This window comes from Citrus sinensis, chromosome 2, assembly GCF_022201045.2.
Source record: "Citrus sinensis cultivar Valencia sweet orange chromosome 2, DVS_A1.0, whole genome shotgun sequence".
In the NCBI taxonomy this organism is placed as follows: domain Eukaryota; kingdom Viridiplantae; phylum Streptophyta; class Magnoliopsida; order Sapindales; family Rutaceae; genus Citrus; species Citrus sinensis.
The window spans coordinates 22,125,648-22,142,081 of NC_068557.1; the positions used below are offsets into that span (position 1 = coordinate 22,125,648).

Consider the following 16,434-nt stretch of genomic DNA (forward strand, 5'->3'; position numbering starts at 1 on the left):
AACTAGAAATATTATTATAAATGAATAGACAAGAAACAAAAAACTAAACTTGAATTTCGTAGCTCGTACTGTTTGTGGTGATAAATATGACGACTAGAGCGATTCATAAGCAGAAAGGTGCTCTCCTCATCTAGCTCATCATGGGTTCTTATCCACGAGGAGCCATGTTTTGGTCGCTCTAGTGCTTCGCTTGGTTGGGGGTAGGCGACGAGGGGCCCTGGTCAAATATAATCGAAGTCTTGATTAGTCAAAGAATCAGGCCTAGGACATAGGTATCCACAATGTGGGTTTTTCCCTAAGAATCCGAGCATGAGATCCACTTAAGGGCAGTTACGACTCCCACCCACTCACGATGGTGCAACCGTCCTAGAAAATGATTGTGGAGATAGGGCCGCGAATTTCGGATGGGTAACACAACACAGGGTTGAAGAAAAAAAGAAGAGAAAAATTTCTTGGGAACTGGAGACATTATCTCTCTAAGATTCTCTTCAGGGAAAGAATTCACTTGTTTTATATAAAAAAGAGATCTCTGGAAGAAATTAAGTGGGCTAGTTTTCAAACTATTACAATTAAACCACAAGTAAGTGGTACAAGTGTTTCCAAGAAAAAAGACTCAATTACTGACTTGAGCATTGGAGGGTTATTGTTAGAAAAATATCTGGCGCCCTCTAACGAATTGTTTTGAGTGCATGAGATCGGACCCAACAAGAACGTGGTTGAAGTCATTTGCTCCTTCACAGATAGTTGAAGTGCATAACTACTCCTCAGAAAGTCATTGGTTCAGGTTTTGATGAGATTCCTGGGTCGTTAACAATTTTGGCCACATTTCAACATCAACGCGTACTTGAGCCCAACCCCGTTACAAGGCAATCTCAAAAATAGCTCTGAGAAGGGCCCCTACACTAAGAGATATAAAGACGGTATCAGAATTCAATGAAAGCCCTTCAGGATTTAGCTGAGAGACATATGCTTGTAGTAAAATAATAACTTTAGCAGCACTAGGCTTTTCCAAACTTTCCTTCACAGGAATTGGATTATGGGAACTCGGTCTAAAATCTTCGCCAGATCTTCTTTCTCTTATTCTTTCACTGTCACATATTTGAATTCTTCAGTAAGGGAGAGCAACCGCAATAGCTTTGTCTCCTCCATTGTAGGCTTCAAATGCTCGTTATTCATTGATATTGTCCCATGAGTAACGCAATTGTAGCTTGCAATGTGACCCAATTCTGTAGCCTTGAAGTAACTGCTGATACTGTAATACTTGATTAGATTAACTTTATCCAAGATTGTAACGACTGTATGAATGAAATCGGCCAGTGCCAATGTACCATAGAATGCAGGATTTCATAATGCAATCCAGTTGCATGCTTCTATAGCATTTTGTACTGTTCCTAGGACTATTTACGCATCAAATGATTAGCCAATTTTGACACAAACTGGCTTTCAATAGGAAGCTGTGAATTCATTAGGGAAAGATAACACCTAAGACTTTTAGTATGAAAATTAGAGATGATAATCACTTCCCCATGTGCACAACCAAGTGTTGAAAAGTCAAATTTGGTGGCCACATGGATTGTTTTTCAAACATGGATGGCTTGAATTTCAAATTCGATGGGATAAATATTTTGACAAGTTGAAGTGATGCATGCATGAAGATTTCGGTGCCGATTTTAAAGACTTTGGCTGCCAATTTTCAAAGACTTTTAAGTGCATCAGATAATGAAGCGCCACTATAAATAAAGAGAAGAGAAAGGGCTTCAAATCATCCCTATTATTTTGAGAGCAGTTGCAAGTGAAACAATTTGAGAGATTTGAGATAACTTCTACTTGAGTGTTCTAGTGAGGATCCAACTAGGTGTATTGGAGTTGTGAGTTTTGAGAGAGTTTGTTTCCTACTTTTGTAAATTCAAATTGATTAGTAAGATTTATCTTTCGGTCTTTGCTCAGGAACGTAGGCTTTACGTCGAACCACGTAAATTATTGTGTCATATTTTCTTTACATTTGTTTATCACCACATTTACATTTCTCCAGAAGTCGTGATCACTGGAATATTGATAATTGCTCAATCTGCACTTTCGCAACAATTGGTATCAAAGCAGATAATTCGTGCTTGGGTTATACGGCATTGTTTACATATATAGAACTATTCACGAATACGATAGAGCCAATAGTTCGTACTTGGGAGTATCAAGAGCCTACAATGTAATTGTGTGGATAAATGCATGTTTAGGAAAGTTTTGTCAATAAGATGATAGGAGTCTAAGGAGTCGTGGGACTGTTGTGCCCCTTATATTGTCTTAAAAACTTTTTTAGTGCATTATTTATATAAATAGAAACATAGTCACTGTTCGATCAGGTTAAGTAATTAAAAAAAAAAGATGGCAAAGGCGACGACATCATCTTCATCAACAAGGACCATTGTAACGAATGTGAAATTTGAAGAGGAGAAATTTGATGGTACCTATAATTTTGGTATGCGGCAATGTGAGGTGTCGGATGCCTTATGTCAGTAAGAGTTGGACATCGCCTTTAAAGAAAACCCTAACAAGACGGATGCCAAAAAGTTGATAAAGATCAATAGACAGGGATGTGGTACTATTCGCCTATGTCTGGATAAAGATAAAAAATATTCTATCATGAGGGAGACATTAGCAAAAAAATTGTAGAAGATACTGGAAGAAAAGTACATAAAGACAAGCCTTGAAAATAGGTTTTATATGAAGAAAAAAACTCTATTAATTCATGTATAAACCTTGCATGTCGATGAATGACTATGTAAACTCATTTAACAAGATATTTGCGCATTTAACAAGATATTTGCGGACTACTAAATTTAGATAAGAAATCAAAGATGAAGATAAGGTATGGTTGCTATTGAATTCTCTTCCTGATGAATATGATCATTTCACCACTACTTTGAATTCCTGATGAATAAATTAAAGTCCTTCAGTTTAGTAAAATTCTTATGTTACCTTAATAGTTTCAATTTTGAACATTTTAATCCTCCTTTATTTGGGTCGTCGTTATTGTATTATTTGATACATGGAACATTAATTAGATTCTTGTGGATCTTTTCCTCTTGGCAGCGTTGAATGATCAAATAAGGAGTGAAATCCAGCATATGAAAACCGTGCTTGGACAAAACATACCTAATATTGGAGCTCTCATTAGATTATCCAGAAGCAGTAGCAGTCAGGACATGAATGCATCCATAAATAAGCGCTGCCGCACAACAGCTTCCAGAGCTCCAACTTCAGAATCCGTATCAGGAGCAACAATCACAGTACGATTTTCAGCAGCAACCATATCTCAGGCTAAATAGTTTTGGAGTTCAAAATGAGCAAGGGCAATGCAGCCAACTTTAGCAGCAGTTGCTGCACTAAGAGAATCCACAGCCACATGATCATTATAAAATACAAAACAAACAGGCACAAGCCCACCAAATTCAACTACAATAACAGCTGCCGGAACTTTAAGCAGATCCATGCCGTGAGCTTCATCATTGGAGAGTGAGGACAGAAATGAGGCACCATCATTCTAAAGATTTTTTTTTATAGATTCCTATTATCGGATGATTAAGTACTATCTATGTTAGTTTACTATGTTCTGGTATTGTGTTGATTGCTTATTTCAAGAGAAATTTAATTTGTTGTTTGAATTGTTTGTGTTTGGAGTTTTTTAAAAATTCATAAGAATATTATTTGCAATGCATTATATCAGTTATTATAATTTCCATAATTCCATAAAATAGATTTGATCGATGCTGCTTAAATCTTGATTTTTGAAGGGCTTAAGTTGGTCTTTATTATACACATATAGTTCTTCTCTAGTGCAGGAGTGCTCATTTTTTTTATGCGAATACAATTTAAAATAGTGGAGTTTAAGAGAGTTAAAAAAAATGTGAACGTAGAGTTTTATTAAAAAAAATGTGAACGTCGGCACTTGAAAATGATATTTTATATATATATATATAGAGCGCATTTAGTATTAAACTAGTTATGTGCACATCATCATTTCAGCACGTGATATGTATAATCATTTCTTGATTCTCGCATTCTTTCTTGATGAGCTACATATACATATTAGCTATAAATAAATAGATTGTAATTATACTTGTTAATTAATAGCTTGTATCTACACATACGTCTATTTTCTTGCAACAATATGCCAAGGTATAACACAAAAAATTAAATGTTTAATCAGAGTTCCATTTTTTTTTTTTTTTGTTTCTTGTGCATAATCCTTTCATTATAAATTGCTGAATAGGATAATGGTCAATGAACAAATGCAAGACAAAGGGTCGATAAAAACGGCAGCCAATCACGCGTTCCTTTCCAATTTTTTTTTGGGCCGACAACAGATAATAAAATAAGTTTAAAAAAGGGAAAAAATACTCAAATATCTTCTGATAAAGGAAACCTCATCCACTCATCCTTGACTCGTTCTCCACCCACATCATTCCCGTCCGTTTCACAACTCCACTCGTCCCCATCACCAACTTACGCTCTAAACACTTCGTCCCCTCCATTTCCCATCCTCCACTCGTTCTCCACCCACATCATCTCTCCGTTTCACAACTCCACTCGTCCCCTTACCAACCATTGCTCTAAACACTTCGTCCCCTCTGTTTCCTTTCTCCACTTGTCCCGTCCATTACTTTCTATCAATTCAAAGTAAAAAAAAAAAAAAATCATAACAATTTAAATATATAAAACGCACGCATCCAGGAATTTTTACAAATTTAATCCATCATTTTCTAATAATTTAAATTGAAAAAAAATTCTAACAATTTAAATATATAGAACACAACCAAAAACAAATTTTATTTAAATGTAGTGGGAAACTGAAAGTTACCGATTATCTAGCTACAATTTCATCAACTTTGTTGGCGAGGTCTTTGGTACCAAATTCAGATCTTTGAATGTTGGTTTTATTTCATTTTTCTTTTGTTAATGCAAATGCAAATCTGAGTTTGTCGGGTTTGGCTTTGTCCACTTGGAGGATAATGGCTTTGATGGCAAGAAGTAGCTTTCTGCATTTTAGCTTTTTGTCATTACTTTCTTCTTTTAAAGTTACTTTTTCCTTACTTTACTTTTTCATAATTTTAATTTTTTAAAACGAAAAGAGAAACATAAGTGGAACCCAAAGAAACGACAGCGGGCGCTACCGTTTATGTCGTCCCTTTGTTCATCTAGCACTGCTGTGTTAGTAGGTTAATAAAAGAAAGTACTATAATGCTAAATTATAATGGTAATAATGTTAGAACCACTAATCCTTTTGTAAAAGGAGTTTGTTGCTCTATTATCAAAATAATAATAATAATTTAAAAATATATATAATCTTTGTTGTAATGCTTTTGTACTCTTCTCGAATTTCACCATGGAAAATAATATTATATGAAAGCGAGTCGCCTTGAAAGCAAAGGCAAGACTGCGAGCACTTCTCTTGTGAATCATTTCTTTATTTGTTTGTTCTTTCTTTCTTTTGCGTGTTGTAGCTGCTTAATTCTTCTTTATCTACAATATTCATTTGTCTTTTCACTTTTCTGTTTCTTTAGTACAATCTTACAAAACTAACCATTGGTTTATGAGCATCACGGTATAATTAATGTTTGTACTCTTCTTTATCTACAATATTCATAGAAAATAATATATATAAAAAAACAAGTATGGGATTGATCCAGCTGCATAACAGCATATAATAAAACCTCATCCTGTATATAAAAAGAAAGCTATTATATGAATGAAACGAAACGAAACGAAACGAAACCTACAGGTTTTATGTATGGACTAGACTACTAAATGCTAAAATCTAAAAATTGATACCATTTTAGTAATATCATTAACATAGGTTTAATAAACAACGCACAATAGGAAGAATGCATATAGCCAAAGAAAGAGAAATTAAGGATTGGTGCATTGTTTCACTTGATTAAAGATCTGATACGTGGGCCATGAACAGACAGAATTCACATGCAATTGTTTCAATTTTTTGTTTTCCCCCACTAGTCTCCTTTGCCATATCAAACTCCAGAAGTAAATCTCAATTCACAAACCGCAAAGAACAAGTGAAAAGATTGAAGATCTGAAAGATCGGGTCCACATCTTCAAGAGAAAGAGTAACGCATTTGACACTTTTGATTTTAAAAAGCTTTATCCCCACACACGCATAATAATTACAGAGCGCTTACAAAAACGCAATAATATAATGCAATGATGATTTTTAAAATAGACATAATAATTATCACCTACCACGAGATAACTATTTATTCTTCTTCATTTATTTTTCTCTTATCATACAACTACTACCTTCTTTATTTTTAAAATAAACGTAATAATTACCACCAACCACTACATAACTATTATCATTCTTCATTTATTTTTCTCTTATCATATAATTATTACCTTTTTTCATTTATTTTTCTTTAAATTTCTCTTATAATTGTTACAATAACTTATGTATTTATATCATTATAAAATAAACGGTAAATGATGAATAAAAATTATTTCCCTCCCTTTGTTTGCCTTTTTAAAAATTATTCAACTTGTTTTCTAAGGTTAAGAATGAAGGAATAATGGTATAAAAGGTAATGAGCAGACAGTAATTTAGGCTAGGATGTATGTATTTTCTGGGTTAATGAAGGGGTGAGAAAGCAATCAATTGCAATAATACACACTTGAGATTGATGAGCAGATTAATGGTCTTTTTTTAAAATTGGTTATTAATAAAAATTTAAATAGAGGAATAACACAATGAAGGTATATTTATAATTTTATTAATAATATATAAATAAATTAGATAATTTAATATATATTTTTTATATGTTAGAAGGGTATAATGGTAAAATTATAATAAATTAAGGTATAAATATCTTGTTTAAAACATTAAGAGAATTTGTGTGTTTGTTTTTTCCCTAAATTTATGTACTTCCTAGATGCTTGATAATGCAGTCTTTGCCAATTCATGTTAGCTTAATATGAAAAATAAATAGTAGATTCAGATATTTTAAAATATTTTATAATTTAAAATAACATTAATTAATTCAAAAATATGACCTTTATCATCCAAAGGTGACTCCCAATATAAAAAGCTAGACTTTTGTTCGAATAAAGTTCACAGTCATCTGCATTCTGCAATATAGATAACTCATTAAAGACGACATCTATCATTACCTACCATTTTAAACAAGTGTTTCAAAGATGATTTTTTTTTTTTTTGCCGCGTCATTATGTATTTTTTTCAAGAGTCATCTTTATCGTTTATTGTAGTGCGAGGGCCTTTAAGTTTTGTACATATGTTGCCATGTTCATTAATGAGCATTCTCTCTTCAATTATTTAATTTGTCGACACTTTACTCCTTCTTTGCCCGATTACAATTTTTGTTCTGTTATGATGCTCTTCTTTTTCTTAAAATGCACAATTTGACACAAGACCATTAATCTGCTCGTCAATCTCAAGTGTGTATTATTGCAATTGATTGCTTTCTCACCCCTTCATTAACCCAGAAAATACATACATCCTTGCCCAAATTACTGCCCGCTCATTACCTTTTATACCATTATTTTTTTCATCCCTAACCTCAGAAAAGAAGTTGAATATGGCCGCGGAAACTGTTACTTCAGTTACCCAGCCTATTACGGAGAAGATTGTTGACGTGTTGTTCAATGCAACAGTCCGTCAGTTTGGTTACTTGTGTAAGTACAAACACTACATTGAAGCGTTGAGGACGGAAGCAAAGAAGCTCACAGATAGAAGAAATGACTTGCAAGCGGAAATTGATGCTGCAACAAGAAATAGAGAAGTTATTAAAGATGAGGTTAAAAGATGGATAGCAGAAGTTGATGAGATCATTCCAAAAGCTGAAAAGTTTTTGGAGGATGAAGTGAAAGTAAACAAGAAATGCCTTGGCGGGTTGTGCGTTGATCTCAAATCACGTTACAAACTCAGCAGAGAGGCAGAGGAGAAGACTCTGGCAATTTCTGGTCTCATGGCTGATGGAAATTTTGGAAAAGATGTGTCTCGTCCTGCTCCTCCACCAGCAATAATATCTTCGTCTGAAGGATTCTACGGTTTCAATTCCAGGGAATCAGCAATGAAGGATATAATGGAGGCCATGAAGAATGAAAATGTCAGCATAATAGGAATATGCGGAATGGGGGGTGTGGGGAAGACCACACTAGTCAAGGAAATTCAGAAGCAAGCAAAAGAAATGAAGATGTTTGATGATGTAGCGATGGCCGTTGTGTCTCAAACTCCAACCATTACCAAGATTCAAGATGAGATTGCTGGCTGGTTAGGTGTTAAAAAACTGCCTGACAATGACGAGTCAGCAAGAGCTAGTTTTTTGTGGGAAAGAATCAAAGAGAAGCCGCGAGTGCTTGTCATATTGGACGACTTATGGGGGCGGATAAAATTGTCTGAGGTTGGTATTCCTTACGGGAAGGATCACAGAGGCTGTAATATTTTGCTCACATCTCGATCACGTGCCGTCTGCAATCAAATGAATGCTAATAAAATTGTTGAAGTCGGAACTTTAACGAACGAAGAATCTTGGAGCCTTTTCAGGGAGGTAGCTGGTCCAGAAGTTGATAATCTTGAAATAAACCCGACTGCAAGAGAGGTGGCTGACGGGTGCGGTGGCTTGCCAATTGCGATTCTCACAATAGGAACAGCGCTGAAGGATAGAGACAAGCATGTTTGGAAAGATGCAGCCGAACAACTCAAAAGTTCCGCCCCAACGAACATCGAAGGGATGGAAGAGTTTGTAGTTTCACGCGTGGAGCTGAGCTACAATTATCTGAAAAGCGAGGAGGCAAAATCAATCTTCCGACTCTGCAGCTGCTTTCCAGAAGATTACGATATTCCAATTGAAGTGTTGGCGAGATACGGATGGGGTTTGAGGTGCTTCCAAAACGTCGATTCAGTGGAGAAGGCCAGAGGCAGAGCACGTAGTGCTGTAAGTACCCTTATCTTTTCTTATTTGTTAATTGATGGTAAGAAGGAAGGGTTTGTTAAGATGCATGACGTTGTGCGTTATGTTGCACAACAAATAGCGTCTAAAAATAAGTTCCTGATGAGGGCCGGCGTAGAGCTGAAAGACTGGCCAAGCATAAATACATTTGAAGATCTCACTGGAATCTCATTGATGTTCAATGATATTCATGAGGTACCTGATGGGTTGGAGTGTCCAAAGCTCCAAGCTTTATTCCTGCAGAAAAATCATCTCTTAGTTATTCCTGACCCATTTTTTCAAGGGATGAAAGATCTGAAAGTTTTAGACTTGGGTGGAATCCGAATGGTTTCACCGCCTTCCTCACTTTCATTCCTTAGTAACCTCAGAACTTTACGTCTTGATTACTGTAATCACTTGCCCGACCTATCTTTAATCGGGGAGTTAAGTGGTTTAGAGATTCTTGATCTTTCAAAATCTGATGTAAATGAAATTCCGGTCAGTTTTGGACGATTGAGTCATCTAAGATTGTTAGATTTGACCGACTGTTACAACCTAGAACTAATACCCCCAGGTGTCCTGTCTAGGCTTCGTAAGTTAGAGGAGTTATACATGTCACACAGTTTTTGCCACTGGCAATTTGAGAGCGAAGAAGATACAAGAAGTAATGCCAAATTTATTGAGTTAGGAGCCTTAAGTCGACTCACTAGTTTGCATATTGACATCCCGAAAGGCGAAATCATGCCTTCTGATATGTCCTTACCAAATCTGACAAGCTTTTCGATTACAATTGGCGAGGAGGACACTCTCAATGATTTTATAGAATTATTTTTGGAAAATTTTAATAAGAGGTGCTCGAGAGCAATGGGGCTTTCACAGGACATGAGGATTTCAGCACTACATTCTTGGATTAAGAATTTGCTGCTCAGATCAGAGATTCTTGCTTTGATAGAAGTCAACGATTTGGAGAATATATTCTCGAACCTAGCTAATGATGACTTTAACGAATTGATGTTTCTATATATTTTCGGCTGCAATGAGATGAAATGTCTCTTGAACTCATTGGAAAGGACACAAAGAGTAACTCTCCGCAAGTTAGAATGGTTGTTTATACGTGAAAATCAGAATTTTGTTGAAATATGCCACGGTCAACTCCCAGCCGGGTGCTTGAGCAATGTAAAAAGGTTAGATGTGGTAGGTTGTGGCAGTATGTTGAAAATTTTACCAAGTCATTTGGTACAAAGCTTTCAAAATCTTCAACGTTTGATGGTAGAAAGTTGTGAGTTGCTGGTGTCTGTATTCGAAATTGAAAGGGTTAATATTGCAAAAGAAGAAACTGAGTTGTTTTCGTCATTAGAGAAACTGACTCTGATCGACCTGCCTCGGATGACGGACATATGGAAAGGTGACACTCAATTTGTAAGTCTCCATAACCTGAAGAAAGTAAGAGTGGAAGAGTGCGATGAGTTGAGACAAGTATTTCCGGCAAATCTTGGGAAGAAAGCAGCAGCAGAGGAGATGGTACTGTACAGGAACAGAAGATATCAGATTCACATTCACGCCACAACCTCAACCTCCTCTCCGACTCCGAGTTTGGGAAACCTGGTTTCTATTACAATTCGGGGATGTGGGAAATTACGAAACCTCTTCACAACCTCCATGGTCAAAAGCCTGGTGCGACTTGAAAGCCTAGAAGTAAGCAGCTGCCCAACACTGCAAGAAATAATCATGGATGATGAAGGAGAAGTGGGACTGCAGGGAGCATCAACAAAGAAGATCACTTTTCCAAGTTTGTTCAGCATAAAACTCTGTGATCTAGGCAGCCTCACCTGTTTCTCCTCATCAGGTTTACATGCTACTGTTGAATTCCTAGCTTTGGAGGCTTTGCAAATAATTGACTGTCCAGGCATGAAGACCTTTGGTTATGGAAACCAACTGACACCCAAGCTGCTGAAAGGTGTGGAGTTTGGATATTGTAAATATTGCTGGACGGGCAACCTTAACCACACCATTCAACAATACGTATACAATGAAAAGGTACATCAAGTTAGCAATTGCATGCGCGTTAAATTCCTTGTTTTTTTTTTTAAATTTTAATTGTCTTTGATGATTTTCTACATCTGCTTATACCAGCACACCATTTTAATTTTGTTTTTCATTTGGGGCAGAAAATTTGGGAGAAACAAGCAATGAAGTCAGGAATTTCATCTGGAGATTACTTCCTCTAACACTGAGAATTGATTGTATAAAACAAACGGTATGCATGCGTAAAATTTTACTAAATTCCCTAGAATTTGTCACATGTTTAGCCTTTGAAATTCCAGTAACTAATTCAAATAGTTGATTTGTTTTCAGAATCATCAGATAAGGAGCGTCGAGAGGTTCGCATACATCACCAGTTCATTGAATTTCATTCTCCTTTTCCATTTCTTATATATTATATGCACAAAAGAATTTCATGTATTGTCTTCGTTTGGATTATGCATGATGTTATTTATTCTGGTTTCAATCTCTCAGGTATGCCAAGTACAGATGCCAGATTGCTTGGGATGTTAAAATAATAATTACTTTAGTTCGTGGAGCTGCCTGTAAAAATTTGGTATCCATAATGTATGTTGTTTGTAATTTGGTATTACAAGTGAGAAAAATAATTGTGAATCCTTATTTCTTTTGTTTGCACTTGGTTACTAGTCAATTTAAGAGATACCTTAATGATATTCTCTTCTTCTATTTCTTCTATTCTTTAGTTGTTGTTCATAATAAAAAAAATTAAAATTATTTGATATCCTAGTAACCTACTTTTAGAGCCTGCTAATTTAGTTGCAGCTTTGCAGTATTGAGTTACTGAATTAAAAAAATTAGATTTTTCCTCTTTCCGGATCAATGGATGCTAATGCAGCACAGCTTGCTGGCAATAGAACAGGCTGCCAATGGAACACAAATTTATAAGTTTCGGGATAAATTTTTCATTAATTAATAAAAAGCCGAATGGCAATTTCCTAGTAACATATGCTGAATCCGGAGCCACATTCTCTTGGTAACCATTTTTCCAAAGTAAAAAGCTTCTCTGCTAGTTGTGCCCAATCCTGTCTCAAGCCAATATCAGAAATAACTCCGAGAGGATGCCCTGCCATCAGAGTTCGATCAAAGGCCTTCAGGATTTGGCTGATAGATAAATGCTCGAAGCAAAATTTTAACTTCAGCGGCAGCTGCACCAAGAAAATCCACAGCCAGTTGATCATTATCAAATGCAAAATGAACAGGCACAAGGAGAAAAACAGGTACCAGAATTTGAGCAGCAGCTCCGTGGTTGCCGGTGGGAGCTTCACTAATGGAGTGTGAGCACAGAAATTGAGCCATCATCATTCTGAGTTCCGAAGAGTTTATTGTGTTTCTATTATGAGTTGATTAAGTGTTTTGACTATGTTCTGGTGTTGTGTTGAATGATTATTTCAACATAACTTTGTCTTGAACAGCTTGTGTTTGGAGTAAAATTCTTCATAAAAGGGCTGATAGTGACAAGTTCTGTACGTTCCCGAAGGAAGATTCACCTTATATATTATTGGCCTTATGAAGAGCAGCAAGGCTCTCCAGGTTGAGCAATTGGTGTTGGTTTTGTGACCAACTGCCATGATGATGGTCAGTATCATCAATATTATCCTGCACATTAAACCTGCCCATGCCTCGGTTGCATCATGCCAATCATTATTTATCGTCATCAGTCTGCATGATGGGCTCTGCAACATCACCATACTCCTCTAGTGCCATTGTAATATCACAAAGCAAGAAGTTGAAACCTGCCGCTGATGAGCTCTGCAACATCACCGTACTCCTCTGATGCCATTGTAATATCACAAAACAAGAACTTAAAATGTAGAAAATGTTTAAAATCAAATAAAATTTGAACCAAAAAAAAAAACCACCAAAAGATTGCACTCACAGTTTTGCGGAAGAAATTTCTACTCTTAAAACGAACAAAACAGAGTACACGCATTCTACTAGGATAAGGAAACGTCGGTTAGTTTATAATTTTAAATTACTACTAAAACAATGTGTTTTTGTGCTTAGTAAAAAAAAAATTAAAATGAGTTGAATCTTGTCCATCCAATAATTTAAATAATAAATGTCAAAATGTCCTTAAAACATTAGGAAAGATTGGATTATGAAAGAATCTGGATGCAACTAGTGGTATAATTACTGATATATTTACAATAAGAATTAATCCTTAAAAATTGTTTAAAAATACATCTCTTATATATTTCGATCCATTTGATATAGCTTCTCAAATAGATCTTATTCATGTAGAGTTTCTATTAGAAAAAAATTTAGTTATTTAGTTGTAAATAAGAGACATTATTAAAAATTATAAAATTACCAAGTTTTAAAGTTATGTTATTAAAATAATAAAATAAGAATATAAAATAAATAATGAGCATTTTAGACAATCGAACTTTCTAGGGAAAAAAAAAAAAAAACTCTCCAACCTTTAGTTCTAAAAACTCAAAATTTGAGATTTTGTTAGTGGAAACAAAGTAATTTTTTTAACTCTTAAAAGCTCAATTAAAGAAAGAGTGATGATACAACCATAAATTTTTATACAAACTAATTTAGTATTAAATCATTGGTTGAATAAAAATACAAAATAATAAAAATAAATCATGTGACCAAGAGATATTTAATCCAACTAATTTAATCATACTATATCGGTTTGTACTAAAAAACATTATATAAGAGTTTGTAGTTTTATTATTATTACTTTTAAAAAATCAAATAAAAAAATTTAAAAAACTTATAATTATTAGATAAATCATTCAAACAAACAAGCACTTAAAAGGGAGAAAAAAAAAAGTTTGCTTTAAACTCAACCTAAAATATCAAGTTTAACTTAAAAGCTTGGGCTAATGGGGCTAAGCCCTCATAGGCTCATGGTACCATTACAAACTTTTAAAATACAATTTATATTTTATATAAACGGAAATTAATTTAATGATTATGTGATAAAAAATTAGGGAATCTTTAGTCAAATAAGAAAACAAATATATACGATTTTCATAGGAAAACAACTTGGACTAAAATAAATAATATTTTATAGATAAATACCAAAAAAGAAAGTTAATGGCCAAAATAATGGGCCAAATTTTGCAGGTCGAAGCCCACCAGGCCCATGATGTGCATTAGTTATTTATTTATTTATTTTGAAAAAAACCTAAAGGGGGTCAAAATTCCTTCACTGCCTTTCAATATTGGTTAAGGGAAATTCCTAAACAAATCCATCACTTTGTTTCGCCATCATCATCAGTCCATCAAAAGATGAAATCTTTGACAACAAATCGTGATTTTATTTATTTCCCGTTGACATTTGAACGTTGATCATGCACTAACTTTTCTAATTTCAAAATTAATGGATGCTTCTGATGTATTGAATTTGTTAATCGCCATTGGAGTTTGGTGTGCTGCTTATATTTCCGTCGCCATTCTTGCATCTTTTCGTTTCCTCAATTCCATTTGCCCTTGTTAAATCATCAAACTCATTTGGCCCCGCAAGTGGTAATAGTAGGTTAATTAATGTTTGCCCATCTTTAGTTGCTTTATTTTTGCTTTATATATTAGAATTGCCTTATTGTTTTCAACATTCGACACCCAGATGAAAATTTAGATAATTTGTTGATTGGATGACCGGATAATGGCTATCTTTTTCTTTTGTTTTTTTGAAAAACTTCCCATGTATCGGAATATATTTTTGTGTGTAGATGTGTGTATTCGGGTTGAATGTGATGCTGCAAATCCTATGCTTTGGGAAGATGATTTGAGTATGATCTTTAAGTTTATCAAAGTTTGAGATTACGATGAATGAGTGTGTCCCTATTACTATGAATGTATATTGAGAGGAAATGTGTCAAGTGGTGCTATGCTCTTTCAGAATGTTACTGCTCTATCAGACTTGTAATGCTCTTGTTTTCATGTTTAATGCTATTTTAATTTTTATTGTATCCTTGATGTTCTTTGCGTTTTGCTATGAGAGTTGAACCGTGCGTTGCTTCTCAATTAGTTCCAATAAAAACATTATGTCTTTTGAGTGCCTCAGTTGTGTTTCCAGATAGATCTCATATTTGATTAATTGTGTTACATGTCATGGTCAGGTTTAAATCGACATTATTAATGGATTCTTTTGATATTTAATTCATTTTTTATCTGTTGGTCATTTGTCCCTTTATTAAGGAACCTAGAAACCTCTACATTGTATGTTTCTTTGTAGAGGGTAACCGAAGTTAATGGTTGGCTGTATGTTTTTATCCAGAAGAAATGTTATTGTTCTATTTTGATTTTCATTCTTTTATGCTTGTATAACACATGTTCAGACTACTCTATATTTGTGTAACTAGAATTATCTGAACTTTGCTTGGATTCCTTGTTACCATCATCATCATCATATTATTTTTCTCGCACTTCTCGGTGTTTGGCTTCCTAGAGGCATGGCATTTCATTGAAACTAATCCCTCTTCAGTTGGTAAATTTTGGGAAAGGAAATAAAAAACGGAATTGACGAAGGGATTTGCTATGGTAGTTGTTTTAATTCTATATGGCGGTAATTAGTTAGGATCATTGTGCTCTTGGGGTCTTCTTTTCTTGCTTTAGACTTCTCCATGTTTTGCATATTTACTGGTAATCTACAGCTTCAGTGCAAGCTGCTGCATATGTGCTTGTTACTGCCGTGAGCATAATGTTTATGTGTCTTGGTGTGGAAGCTTGGCAATTTATTAAAGATGTTCGCTTTTTACTTATCTGGTGACGGTAAGACTAACTGTGACATTATTTCTTCGAAATTCTCATTAGGTTCTGAACAGTAAAAGATTCCCCATATGATTTGGTGATAGTTTTGATGCCCTTTCAAGAATAGAGCGCCTCTTAAGAGTTTATTCATTTGATACGTGTAATTAGACAATTGAAAATATAGTATTGGAGTCTGTTTTGGACTTCAATCTCTTTTTTATTTTATCAAACGTGATTTGAGTGTTTACTTGGAAGGTCATTAGACAAAAATGAACTTGAATGTTATGTTTTTTTACCAACATTTTGTATATTGTATGACCAATGTTGGCTATTTTCCTTGCAGTTGGCAATATATGTCCCGACTCATCTTTACAACTGCATCGAGCACTGGGTATATGCTGATGTAATGGTTACTTGCTCAACTTGGCAACTGGGAAGATGCAGATGTCAATGTTAGAGATTTTAATCCAGGCAATGAGGTTATTATATCAACTATTTTACAGAAAAGGGTTCTACAAATCTGAAGTAAACTTTCCAACTGAGTGGTTGTTTGCATGTACATTTGTGAGGCATTTTTATTAAATCATGATCATGAGCAATATCAAAGTAAAATTTTTTGAGGCTTTGCTATCTTGTGCTTTTCAAGTATCATACAAATGTCTAATCTTTTATGCAATAATAAACTACCAAAATATTTAACCGGTGGTTCACC

General features: G+C 34.7%; 1 protein-coding gene and 1 long non-coding RNA gene across 2 annotated transcripts; both read left to right on the forward strand.

The window, feature by feature from the left end:
- The first annotated feature begins 7,160 nt into the window (after positions 1-7,160).
- LOC102619267 (disease resistance protein At4g27190-like) lies at positions 7,161-11,690 on the forward strand. The gene is made up of 4 exons (XM_052435073.1): positions 7,161-10,988; positions 11,120-11,208; positions 11,307-11,332; positions 11,469-11,690. The coding sequence occupies exons 1-2, from the start codon at positions 7,599-7,601 to the stop codon at positions 11,177-11,179; spliced, it is 3,450 nt and encodes a 1,149-aa protein (XP_052291033.1). The 5' UTR covers positions 7,161-7,598; the 3' UTR covers positions 11,180-11,208; positions 11,307-11,332; positions 11,469-11,690.
- A 2,478-nt stretch (positions 11,691-14,168) lies between these two features.
- On the forward strand, positions 14,169-16,347 carry LOC107175712 (uncharacterized). The gene is made up of 2 exons (XR_001507220.3): positions 14,169-14,498; positions 16,066-16,347. It is a non-coding gene; the product is annotated as an uncharacterized LOC107175712 (long non-coding RNA).
- Positions 16,348-16,434: the final 87 nt, after the last annotated feature.